General features: G+C 44.2%; 1 protein-coding gene across 1 annotated transcript in view; it reads right to left on the reverse strand.

Moving 5' to 3' along the window:
* Positions 1-803: 803 nt before the first annotated feature.
* Positions 804-13,441, reverse strand: part of SLC25A13 (solute carrier family 25 member 13) — a 94,603-nt gene continuing 81,965 nt past the window's right edge. The window contains exons 16-18 of the mRNA XM_069959375.1: positions 7,079-7,237; positions 6,836-6,926; positions 804-5,161 (exon numbers count right to left, since the gene is read on the reverse strand). Of these exons, the coding sequence (XP_069815476.1) occupies positions 4,987-5,161; positions 6,836-6,926; positions 7,079-7,237 (425 nt within the window). The 3' untranslated portion in view covers positions 804-4,986. The remainder of the gene's footprint in view (positions 5,162-6,835; positions 6,927-7,078; positions 7,238-13,441) is intronic.

The raw sequence follows: 13,441 nt of genomic DNA on the forward strand, positions 1-13,441 counted from the left end.
TTGACGCTGGAAGCTATCCGCGAGGATTCTGTAGTGTGCACATACCCTAAAAGTATAATAGCTTGGGCAACTGGACATGTACCTCCTTACTAAGAGATATATTGAGTAGTAATCACACTAGATGGCAGAGTCATGGCCTCTTGGTTATGCTGTTCCCACCAAATACTTAACTTTTCAGAAACAATATATGCTATTCTTTTACCTTTACTGCTATTAAAGGGAATTTCAAAGCTGTGGGCGTGGGTAGTGGGTCCGAGTCTCTTATACAATAGCCGTTTACAAAGTCATAAAATCAAGTGTTGTAGAAATTGGGCTGAGCTGCAGCATGCTCACCTTCTCCCCCACTCCATGACTGATGTACAGAGGTGGTCCTTCACTCCAGGCAGCATCTTGAGGTCTTCAGTGTTCAATGGTGGCACGTTGTGCAAAGCTTGGAATTGTAATGGAGCTTTCCATCTTGGGAAGGAAACTGTCCATAAAGGTCTTACCAAAAAACCCATTGTCTTTCCAAAAGGAGTATGGATCGGATAATGAAACCTGCAACTGAGGATTTTATACATCATTGGTCACCACATCACCTCCTAGAAACCTTCTCTCTTCTCAATAACGATGGCTGCCAATGGCTCCTAATAAGTCATCGCCAACATGCATTGTTACTTTCTACGTATGCAGATTACACAAGTGATTCTTTGGCAATGGGTCTTTAGGGTAGAAGGTCCGCATGTTTGCGGCTTTGTAATGCAAGTGAACAGAAACTTTACAGATACAGGATTTGCGGAGTAAATAAAAGACGATAAAACCGAGACGGTCCTCTGGTCAAGTTTATTAGACTCGCATACTGCTGGGAACACACTGCATCGTAATAATAATAATAACAATAATCACAATCTACACGGGACACTGAAGGAGTAACACAGTCTCCTGCAGAAAGACGGCGGCTCGTAGGATTACACTGTAGATCACAGGAGACAACCAGCAGCATTGATCATTGACAACTGGCCGACTATCGCAGGTTCTGGCCAGCACGATTCCCGACAGATGATAGTAATAAGGCAGATGTTCATACAGTACACAGATTTTCTACGATTCATTTAAGCAGCATTGTACATACAGTAAATGCATAATTCATACGTTGGTTTGACGACATTACAGAAAGTCGACTTATTGCAGCGTCACACACAACCCGTTCTGTAGTATTCACCAAGCTGCAGCCAATCCATTGAGTAGCACCCAACCCTGGGCCATGTGGCAATGCCTCAATACTGCTACAATGTCACTTGTCCTAACATCAGGATCCCGCCTAGGCATTATTGCAGTTTTCCCCAACCTGTGGCTCTCCAGATGTTGCAGATCATCATGGAGCCTATGGTGGTGCTAAGCAGTGGTGAGGAAGGAAGTATTCAGTGATCCTTAAGCAATTCACGATTATACAGCAAAAAAAAAAAAAATTCCCACTAACGGCCAACGTGTTTCAACTTTTTCTATTCATTTCTTTATTCATGATTAGCGCGGCTCGAAACGATTTGGCCAACTTCTTTCCTAACCATTAAGGCTGCATTACTGGTTCTGTCTAAAGGCAGAAAACTATTTTTTAGCATCTTTGGGTCACAAAACACAGGTGCGACATGAGGTACGAGCTGGTTATAGTGGTCAATTTGCAAGTGAAGTAAATAAATAAAAGTAAAGTAGGGAGGACATGGGCGATGCAACTTCTTAGATGGACAAAGTGCACCCAGTAAGTGCTGACCACTTGGGGAGATGTTATTCGGGTGCAGACATTCTGCAATCAGGTTACACACTTGAGGTTTGATCCCTTAAAGTCTGATGGAGGACCCCTGTACTGTAAGGATTGGGGTGTCAGGTCCTCATTCCAAGTACAAAATTGGTCGCTCATGCAGGTCACTCTCAGTTACAGGGGTAGAAGATGCAATTCATATCCAAATCTAGAGTCACTGTAGGTATGTCACCTGTAGAGATGAGGGAATTTGTTTAAAAGTTCAGGGTTCCACAAACCCAAACGATCAGCATTTGAATCCCGCTACCTGCAGAAGGTGGATGCAGCCTGAGGACTGCCTGGAAAAAAAAATATATACTGCCGTAGGCCATATCACTGTTTTCCAGGCAGTCCTCGGGCTGCATCCACCTTCTCCAGGATTCAAATGCTGATCGTTCAGATACCTTTCACCAAGTTCCCTCATCTCTGGTCACCAATCCTTCCTCAGGAACAAGGACCTGTAACCCAGGACACCTGGATTTCCCATGGCTTTTTAATACGGATAGTTTCCATTGTGACTGCTCCCGTCCCTCAGCTTTGTGCCTCCAGACAGAACCTAGTATGATCCCAATACACAAATTAAAAAAATATTTATTTGCAATTTAAAATTTTCAAAAGGAATGTAACAGCAGGAATGACAAATTTTTAAAGCGTTTAAAAAAAAAACTTAAATTTTGTAACATTTGGTTTCATTACAACAAATCTAAACAAATCCTGTGAGACGGCGGCTCTGCATGTATCACGGAAACACAACCACCTTCATCGTGCTTGTCAGGGCACGCTGGGAGTTGTGGTCCACGACAAGCAGCCATGTATGTTTGCTGGAGCCTGATCCAGCCCTTATAAATGTAGGACTTGGCAAAGCCCACCCTGAAACGCAAGGACTGATCCGTCTCATGAACACTGATCGATGATCGAGTCACTGTGTGTTATTTGTAATCTAATGCTGCAGAGGGATTTTATCTTTTTTTTTTTTTAACCTACTGTATCCTACCTTTCCTGCTCCAGATGAAGATTATTGCTAGAGGAGAACAATAACAAAAAAATCTGTAATACTATGCCATGTTTTGAGAATCTGGGTGTTTCATACAGTAGCAGTTGGAGAACTACAACAATCAGCATGCCCTTCCACTGCTGACTGCCCTGTCATGCTGGACGCTGCCCCAGACCTGACATAATATATAATAGGAATATAATATTCCTCATCCATCTCACTGTAAGTTGGTGCAGATTGAGGTCAATTGTTCTAAATATTATTTTCTAAGCTTGGATGAACGGCCCTGAACGGCCCCGCCAGCTATGTCAGGTTTAGTAAAGGGTTTGCATTCCCCATAAAATTATCAATTTTCTTAGAATTTTTAGTTACGTCCCTCTGTTATTCCTCTGTTATTATTAGTCTCAATAGGTAAACACGTCCCGATAAATAATTGGGACGTTTGATGTTTCCAAGAGGAACAGAACAACCCAAAACTGTAACCACACGTACGGTAGACATGTTGTTATCTCTTGGGGAATGCTTCGCTTGCTAAAAAATAAAGTGTCAAGGAAAGCCATTCTCTGCTTGCAGTGTGTGAATGGAAATAACCTTTCCGATACGGTGCTACTGATGCAGGCGCACACATTCACTGACAGCAAGCAGAGGTCATGGTGACAAGCTGAGGCACAGAATATAAAGTTTTAGATCAGTTTACTATACAATGAACAGACTCTACTGAAAGAAAACTAAACGCAGCTAAAAAGGTGAAATTTACTGGTGGCGACTACTCTGAGCGCCATATTGTGACCCCCAGCAGTGCCGACCCCACCTGTGTAGCCTATAGTCAATATGCAATTCAGTGAGGGATGCGAGAGGTCAGAAGAGGATTGACGTATTCTCCTCCTGCTCAACTCTGAGCTGTAATACCAAGAAGAGCCCATAGACTGGAATGGCGCTGTTCAGGAGGAAAACCAACCCGTCTACTAACCTCACACACCTCATACAGCCAAAGTGCTTCTGTAAAGTAGATGTTTTCCTATTGGCGCATGTTACAGCTTTTATATAGATATAATCTTACCAACATAATCGTATTAGGATGAGTAGTATAACGTATATACACAGAGACTCCACCAGCAGAACAGTGATCGCAGCTCTGGGGCCACTGTGTACATAAATTACTGATCCTGTGTTACATCCTGTATTAAACTCCAGAGCTGCACTCCCTATTCTGCTGGTGGGGTCACTGTGTACATACATTACATTACTGATCCTGCGTTACATCCTGTATTATACTCCAGAGCTGCACTCCCTATTCTGCTGGTGGGGTCACTGTGTACATACATTACATTACTGATCCTGCGTTACATCCTGTATTATACTCCAGAGCTGCACTCACTATTCTGCTGGTGGGGTCACTGTGTACATACATTACATTACTGATCCTGCGTTACATCCTGTATTATACTCCAGAGCTGCACTCCCTATTCTGCTGGTGGGGTCACTGTGTACATACATTACATTACTGATCCTGCGTTACATCCTGTATTATACTCCAGAGCTGCACTCACTATTCTGCTGGTGGGGGTCACTGTGTACATGTGCAGCTTTGAAGTATTCAAATACTCAATGTAACTCAGGATCAGTAATGTAATGTAGGTACACAGTGACCTCACCAGCAGAATAGTGAGTGCAGCTCTGGGGTATAATACAGGATGTAACTCAGGATCAGTACAGAAGATTTTCTATATAAAAGACTTAGCTGAAAAGGTAGACATACCCTTTAACTCAGTTGCGTTCCTTTGCAATCTTATTTAAAATGCAGTTTATTTTTTATTATTTTTAATTTACCCAAGATTCCGAGCACAGAATCTCAACAATTCTTTGTGTCCCTGTAGCGTTTGACCTATAGGATGAAGGCTTACCTCCAGATGACCTAACCTACATTCATGGGGTGTGCAGATCCCACTATAGATCCTGAGACTCCCTAACTGGTGGTGCTGGTTAGCAGGCTGATGGGGCACAGGGAATCCACCACAGCCTTGGTGCCACAGATAGAGTTCTGTAAGGAAGGGAACCACATTAAGAGAATTGCACATAAAAGGAGACTAAAGATCTATAAAACCCCTCAGGAAACACAGAGTGGACTAAAAGGTGAAGGAGGTGGCGGTGATACACTGACACAGATGGCGGCCATGTACCCGGTGACCTCGCTCCTCCTCGCCTGTGTTCATCGGCTTTAGGTGGCTTTAGAGGTAGATGGTGATGGCTGAAATCTAGGCAGGTAGAGTCCAAATTTGCTTTCAATTCCTGCAAAAGTCGCCACTGCTAGTTTGTATCCGCCAACGTGGTCAGGGTTCGGCGCAGGCAGCGTGATTCGAGACTTGGGGACGGGTTCTGAGCCGGCGGGTTTCCTGGAGGAGAAAGGGGGAAAAAAAAAAAAAAATTACGATACTTTCTACTTGTCTTCTTAAAGTGTAACTGTCACTTAATGTCACTCTTCAGAAATCAATAAATATCAATAGTACAAGCATTTTTAAGAAACTCAGTAATAGGTTTTATTAAGCAATAACGTTTCCTTCTGTACGTAAAAAGGTGTTTTCCTACCTCCACCCTCACTTATCTGTGTCCATTATGGTCTATAGAGAGGGGAGGGGCCAAGAGGGGCGAGGGAGCACGGAGAATAGAAAAGGCAGCCCTGAAAAACACAACATCCTGCAGTCTTCTCTCACAGAGAACCTAGACTAGCAGTGATGCAAACAACCTCCAACTCCAGACTACACGGATTATGGGGCGCAGGTCCAACTTGAGATCGAGGCACAGTGAGTAATAAAAATATATTTTATTGTGGAGACTCAACGCGTTTCGGAACCGCACCGGTTCCTTTCTCAAGAGTCAAGATGACTCTTGAGAAAGGAACCGGTGCGGTTCCGAAACGCGTTGAGTCTCCACAATAAAATATATTTTTATTACTCACTGTGCCTTGATCTCAAGTTGGACCTGCGCCCCATAATCCGTGTAGTCTGGAGTTGGAGGTTGTTTGCATCATTGTTTCCTGTTGGATATCGGGAGTGGCTGCGGTCCTTGATATATACGCTGCAGAGTGTTGTGCCTCCCTTTGCACAACCACATCAGGTGAGGGTTGCCGTGCACCCCTATCCCTTTTTCACCTTGCCCTTCTGATCCTCGCCATGGAGCGCTGTCGCCCTTTGTTTTTTCTAGACTAGCAGTGACCTTTATGTCCTGTGAATCCAGCTATTTCAGTGGCCAGACAGTCTCCCAACCTCAGGGCTGTTTCTCTCCTCTTCCTGCTCACTCATCCTCCTTGGCCCCTCCCCCCTCCATAGGTTAGAATAGATTCAGCAGAACCATTCTTCACTTTGCTCCTTTGCAATGAAGACTACTTTGCCTGATAATGAACAGATAAGAAGGGAGGGGGGCTGGGAAATACCTTTTTGAGTACATAAAAGAGGCTTTTTTGCCTAATAAAACCTATTAGAGTTTCTTAAAATTTTGTACTATTGATAAAAAAAAAGTTGAAATGACAATTACACTTCTAAGTCAAAAGGAATTAAGAAGGATTACAGAGAATAGAAGCAAAAGGAGGTATACTATATCCACAATGTCACTGTTCAGAAATCCAATGATGACATAAAGCACCCACATGTAGCTCCAGAGAATGGACACGCATTAGGCTGAAATTCCCAACCACCCTATAATTATTATTATTATTATTATACTAACTCAATATGTCCTAAAACTTAAATTATAACATCCAAATCAACGTCTCCCCAACATGTTTCACAATTTAGTCTGTGTATTCAGGGGGCTGGGACATAGACTTAATGGTCTGAAGAAGCTGTTTATACAATGAAAGCTGTTGGGGGCATAAAATAACATGGGATCATTTATAGTTTGGAAGCTGAATATCTACAGGACGAATTCAATAACAGATGCATTTATTGCACCAAAAAAGCGACAAATGATGAGGAAAAAAGCACTACTCAATATCAAAAAAGAAGAACGAGATGGACAGTGATTTGGAAAGAAAATGCACATATGATAACAAAAATGAAGCATAAACTTACACTCCACCAAAATCTACGTAGAACCATCGCTGCAATAACTCATAGGTCACCAGGGTCACACCGAACTGGGGAGAGGACCGGAACACACGAGCTACAAGGACACAGAATGTTAAGATATATCTGGCGATAGATAGATAGATAGATAGATAGATAGATAGATAGATAGGAGATAGATAGATAGATAGATAGCGTAGTGAAGATCTCGTAGTAGAGTAGTCCCCTCCATATAGATGCACATCTTACCTCCAGCTCCTTTCCATAAGGCCCGGTGTCCTTCCTCTCGCAGGATTTTCCTGAAGCAGTCTATGACACCAGTGTAGGTGGTTTGCCCGGCTCGTGCTGCCACCTGTAGTCGGGTCTTGATGACATCAGCGGGGGTGACCAGAGACGCGGCCGGCATACCTGCGGAGGACACCACAATCACTGCAATGACCTCTTACACAGGAGCGGGTAGATAACGGTTTCCCTCTATATTCCCTTGGTTTATGACGTATTCATCTGAACAGGCATCATGTAACACTACGACTCCCACCTGCTGATCGCCAAACCCACAGAGACCAGCAGAGGCCATCTTACTTCTGAATATGGAGATTATTCCCACCATAGCATTTGGTAACAATGATAGAATCTTATGACCAGGAACCTGATCACCATCATCTTATTGTCATTAGTGCAAGTCATGTAGGTAAGGATCTGGGGTAAGAAAGGAGACAGCACAGAGGGCTGGACCCCATAACTCTTGGATGTGTCCCCCCAGACCCCATAGTCCTGTGGTGTGTCACTCCAGGGCCCAGACCCCTTATCCCTGCGACCTCCCCTGTGGTATCAGCAGCAGATCCTGTGCGTTGAGAGGTGCGGCCTCCATGGATCCCACAGATGACCAATCAGATTCAGATCTGGGGAATATGGGGGACGAGTCATCACCTTGATCTCTTTGTCATGTAGAACATCTGCAGTGTGGCCACCGGGGGATTATTCACTGCCATTATGCGTTCCTGCTGTTTATAATGGTTAGCTAGGAGGTACGTGTCAGAGTAACGTCCACATGATGCCAGGACACAAGGTCTCTAGCAGAGCATGGCCCATCACATTGCCACCGCCATATTGTCTTCTTCCCATAATGCATCCTGGTGCCATCCCTTCCCCAGGTAAGTGACGAACACACATCCGACCGTCCGCATCATTGAGAACGTAACCCATCAGACCAGGCGCCTTCCTCCATTGCTCCATGTCCAGTTCCGACACCCATTGTAGACATTTTTGGAGGAGGGCAGGGGTCACATGGGCTCTGAGCGCTGTGCGGGGCCCCGTACACAGCGAGCTGCCATGTCCATGTGATCTGACTCTCTTCTATCATAGCCAGCAGGACATTTTTCACTACAGTGGGTTCAGACCAGATGGACTCTTGAGAGACCATAACCCTCCCCGTCCATGGTCATCAGCTAGTAAGTACTAAACACAACCAGGAATTCACCCCATACAGTCCACTATAATGTGTATCTGTTGGAGGACTACTTTAAGAAACTCCACATAAGAGCGCAGCTAATAGAATATTTTTTTTTTAGCTCTATACATTTTTATATAATATATTATATATATATATATATATATATATATATATATATATATATATATATATATATATATATTATACACACATATACATATATATATTTTACTGATTACAAGACGATTCCATATTTTTATTAATTTCTGGCATAGTAAAATCTGAAGGGCGGCAGAGATGTCCGAAATATGATTGACCTCATGTTTCCCAGCAGGAAATTATCTCATGGTAAAACGTGTGCCATCATCCCTTGAGGTTTTCTCTGAAAAAAACCCTAAATTAGAGGCTATGGAAGGATACTGAGAGTTTCCATATCCGCCCCAAGAGAAAACACACGATATAGGATATTGGTGGTGGGTGAAGCACTCCAGACCATCACCCATTGGATACCACCCAGCCATAGGGCACCCAGTGACAGTCTCTGATGTACGCGGCCTTCTCGGCATTGGAAGTTTCAGAAAATCCAGCTCGGCACAATCACCAACATGGCTGATGATTGAATTCAGATTTTTGGGAGGTGAAAGCTCCTTTGGCCTTTTGCTTTTCACGCCTCTTTGTGGCTACTGGCAAAGAACACACAGCGAGCTGAAAAGCAGAGTCTTCAAACTCCACCACCGCTGCCGCCACCACTTACCCACAGGCGCGCGCAACCAGAACTGTCTGCCACCACCTTAAATAACCCTATATATAAACTCCGCATCCCTGCAAAGGAACATTTCTGTGCAAAATCAGCAAACTGAATGCAGCTAGGATTTCAGGAGGGAGAAGGGGAAAAAAAAAATTCAAGAAACTTTGATCTTCTCCGATGCATTCGCTCTGCACGGTACAGGCTCCATGCTTAGACGTCTCACCATGGCATACAATATCCATGTAGGTGGGTCACATTCAGTCTATTAGATGGAAATGAGGAACATGTGCTGAGTGCTTGGAAATCAGCCTACAGACTCAGCATTGGCTTGTGATATGCCTAGATGCCCTGAATGGCCACTTTATTAGACCCCCCGATCTAGTATCGGGTTGGACCTTCTGTGCACTTTAGAAGTGCAGCGATTCACCACGGCATAGACTCTACTAGGCAAAATATTGACAGGATATATTCTTATAGGTCACTCACATTAACCGGAGGTCTCTGAACAGTCTGTTCTAGCTCATCCCAAATGTGATGTGGTATCCTTCTGCCAGAGGGGAAACATGTAAGGTTTGACCTGGTCACCACAATGCTTGGTCAAGTGTCCGTCCATTGATATCAGAGGAGCCAAGGTGCGCCAAGAAAACATTTCTTACACCAACGCCATCAGCCTAAACTATTCACATCCAAGAGTAGGTAATTCATTAATTCTGCCCCTCCCATAAGCATGGCACTAAACAGATCTAGAGCCATCTGACCGGCCATGTTTCTCAACAAAGATCCAGACCCACCTGAACAGACCACGATTCTCTTCTTAGAGCTGGATGCATCCACAAAGGCATGTTTCCCAACAAACATCTGGATCCATCTGACCGGCCATGTTTTGCCACACAGATCTGGATCCTTCTGACCGGCCATGTTTCTATATAGAGATCTGAATCCAACTGACCGGCCATGTTTCTATATAGAGATCTGGATCAATCTGATAAGCCAGTATTCTCCATAGAGATCTGGATCCATATGACTGGTCACATTTCTCCACAGAGATCTGGATCCATTTGAATGGCCATGTTTCTCCACAGAGATGTGGATCCATCTGATCGGCCAAGGTTTTCCATAGAGATGTGGATCAATCTGACCGGCCATGTTTCTCCACCGAGATTTGGATCCATCTGACCGGCCATGTTTCTCCACAGAGATCTGTATCCATCTGACTGGCCATGTTTCTCCACAGAGATCCGAATCCATCTGACCGGCCATTTCTTGACTGCTCAGCAATGAAATGTTTGAGGAGCCAAGGTGCGCCAAGAAAACATTTCCCACACCAACGCCACCAGCCTAAACTATTCACATCCAAGAGTAGGTAATTCATTAATTCTGCCCCTTCCATAAGCATGGCACTAGACAGATCTGGATCCATCTGACCGGCCATGTTTCTCAACAAAGATCTGGACCCACCTGACCGGACCACGATTCTCTTCTTAGAGCTGGATGCATCTACAAAGGCATGTTTCCCAACAAACATCTGAATCCATCTGACCGACCATGTTTTGCCACACAGATCTGAATCCTATGACCGGCCATGTTTCTATATAGAGATCTGGATCCATCTGACCAGCCAGTATTCTCCACAGAGATCTGGATCCATATGACTGGCCATGTTTCTCCACAGAGATGTGAATCCATCTGATCGGCCAAGGTTTTCCATAGAGATGTGGATCCATCTGACCGGCCATGTTTCTGCTCAGAAATCTGGATCCATCTGATCGGCCAAGGTTTTCCATAGAGATGTGGATACTTCTGACCAGCCACAATGATCTGGATCCATTTGACCGGCCATGTTTCTCCACAGAGATCTGGATCCATCTGACTGGCCATGTTTCTCCACAGAGACCTGATCCATCTGACCGGCCATGTTTCTCCACAGAGATCCGGATCCATCTGACTGGCCATGTTTCTCCACAGAGATCTGATCCATCTGACTACCCAGGTTTCTTGACTGCTCAGCAATGAAATGTTTGCCCCCAGGTGTCTTGGCTTTCTCTTTCCCTAAGACACGATGGTACTGGAGCCAGTTGTTTGCTATTATAGGCCATCCATGTTCTTCGTCCATCACATCATAATCCATCCGACCGGCCATGTTTCTCCACAGAGATCTGGATCCATCTGACCAGCCAGTATTCTCCACATAGATCTGGATCCATCTGACTGGCCATGTTTCTCCACAGAGATCTGAATCCATCTGATCGGCCAAAATTTTCCATAGAGATGTGGATCCTTCTGACCAGCCATGTTGCTCCACAATGATCTGGATCAACCTGACCGGGCATGTTTCTCCACAGAGATCTGTATCCATATGACCAGCCAGTATTCTTCACAGAGATCTGGATCCATCTGTCCGGCCATGTTTCTCCACAGAGATCCGGATCCATCTGACCGGTCAGGTTTCTTGACTACTCAGCAGTGAAATGTTTGCCCCTAGGTGACTTGGCTTTCTCTTTCCCTAAGACACAATGGTACTGGAACCAGTTGTTTGCCATTATAGGCCATCCATGTTCTTCACATCATTCTCCATTGCACAAATAATCCCCTACAGGGTGGACAGTGGACTCTGGGCACCACCTAGTCTAGCCCTGATGAACGGGCCTTGTGTGATATAATTTAGAGCTTTAAATTTTCACTGTCAAAAAAAAAAATCAAAAAATCTGTGTATTTGATACTGCGCTCCTAGGTCACGGGTCTAATGTCTACACCGGAAAGATCCAATCAGGAAAGGGCAGTGAGCTCGTAAAGGGGTCACTCAGTATATATGTGGGCCAACTCTGCTTATAACAAGGCTCAACTCTCCATTTTTGATAATCTTGTAATTTTGTAAGTCAGTTTTTTTTTTTTTTGTGGAAACCACCAGTAAGCAGGCTATCTGCTGCAGACAGATCTCGTTCTATCAGTTCTCTTTACATTTGCTATCGTCAACCATACTGACCTAGGGGTGAAAGTTATCAACATATGGTAGACATAGACTCCAACCTCTCCATTGACTTCTATGGTAAACTTGGACTCTGCCCGCTAGTGACAGGCACCTATGACGCATTTACAGCATATCCTGTTTATGACACTGTCCCTTTAAATAATTTGCACATAATGTGCAAGTTTTGTCCTAGGGGTAAAGCACCGGCCACTGTGTTAGCGCCATCCCTACCTATTCTATTACTTACTGGATTCAACTTCAAGCTCCAAACAAAACAAGTCGAGAAGCCAAACGTGAAATCTTTTCTTCTCGTAGTATATTAAGTCGGTGAGAGCTTCAGCCAAACCAGCGTGGTCTGGCTCCCTGAGCTCGCCCCCATCTCCATGAAGTTGCAGTAAACGGCCGCACGCAGGAGACGCTATACATTTAAGGAGCCGCGGAGTGATGCGAAATAAAAATAGAGAGAGCGCGTCCGTATCATGCGGTCGTAGGAAAACATTAAACGCTGCAAATTATCCCGTCACTCCGAGTGAAGAATACCGTCCACTCTGCCCAAAATAAACGTACAGGAACAGACAAGCAGCGACCACCGATTAACAACGTACATAGGGTCACAGAGCTAAAATTAAAGGGGTTATCCAGCGCTACAAAAACATGGCCACTTTCTTCCTGAGACAGCACTGCTCTTGTCTCAAGTTTGGGTGCAGGTTTTGCTGCTCAGTTCCATTGAAGTGAATGGAGCTTAATTGCAAACCGCACCTAATCTGGAGACAAGAGTAGTGCTGTCTCTGAAAGATAACTCCTTTAACGTAGTCTTTACGAGTGGGCTGCAAGATATTGCTTTCCATCTGCTGCAAAACTTTGGATATGGAAGTTCCCAGCATGCCTGGACAGCAGCTCAAGTATCTTTTGGTGTTGGCAGGAGCGGGAGAATGAAACACCTTTTCAGGTGAGTTTAAGGATACCCAGAAATCTGCAATCACTTTAAAGGGATACTCCGGCAAAAAATCTTTTTCTTTCAAATCAATTGGTGGCAGATATGCAATTTACTTCTTTTTACAAATCTCAAATCGTCCAGTACTTATCAGCTGCTGTATGTCCTGCAGGAAGTGGTATATTCTCTCCAGTCTGACACAGTGCTCTCTGCTTCCCCTTCTGTCCATGTCAGGAACTGTCCAGTGCAGCAGCAAAACACCATAGAAAACCTCTGCACTTTGTTTGGGTCAAACTGTAAAGAATACACCACTTCCTGCAGGACATACAGCAGCTGATAAGTACTAGAAAACTAAATCTTTTTAAATAGAAGTAAATTACAAATATGTATAACTTTCAGTCACCAGATGATTTGAAAGTTTTTTTTTTTTTTTGCTGGAGTCCCCCTTTAATAAAAAGAAAAAAAAATTCAGCAAAAAAAAAAAAAAACACACACAAAACAGCGCCACC

The sequence above is a fragment of the Dendropsophus ebraccatus genome, chromosome 2, assembly GCF_027789765.1.
Source record: "Dendropsophus ebraccatus isolate aDenEbr1 chromosome 2, aDenEbr1.pat, whole genome shotgun sequence".
Lineage (NCBI taxonomy): Eukaryota > Metazoa > Chordata > Amphibia > Anura > Hylidae > Dendropsophus > Dendropsophus ebraccatus.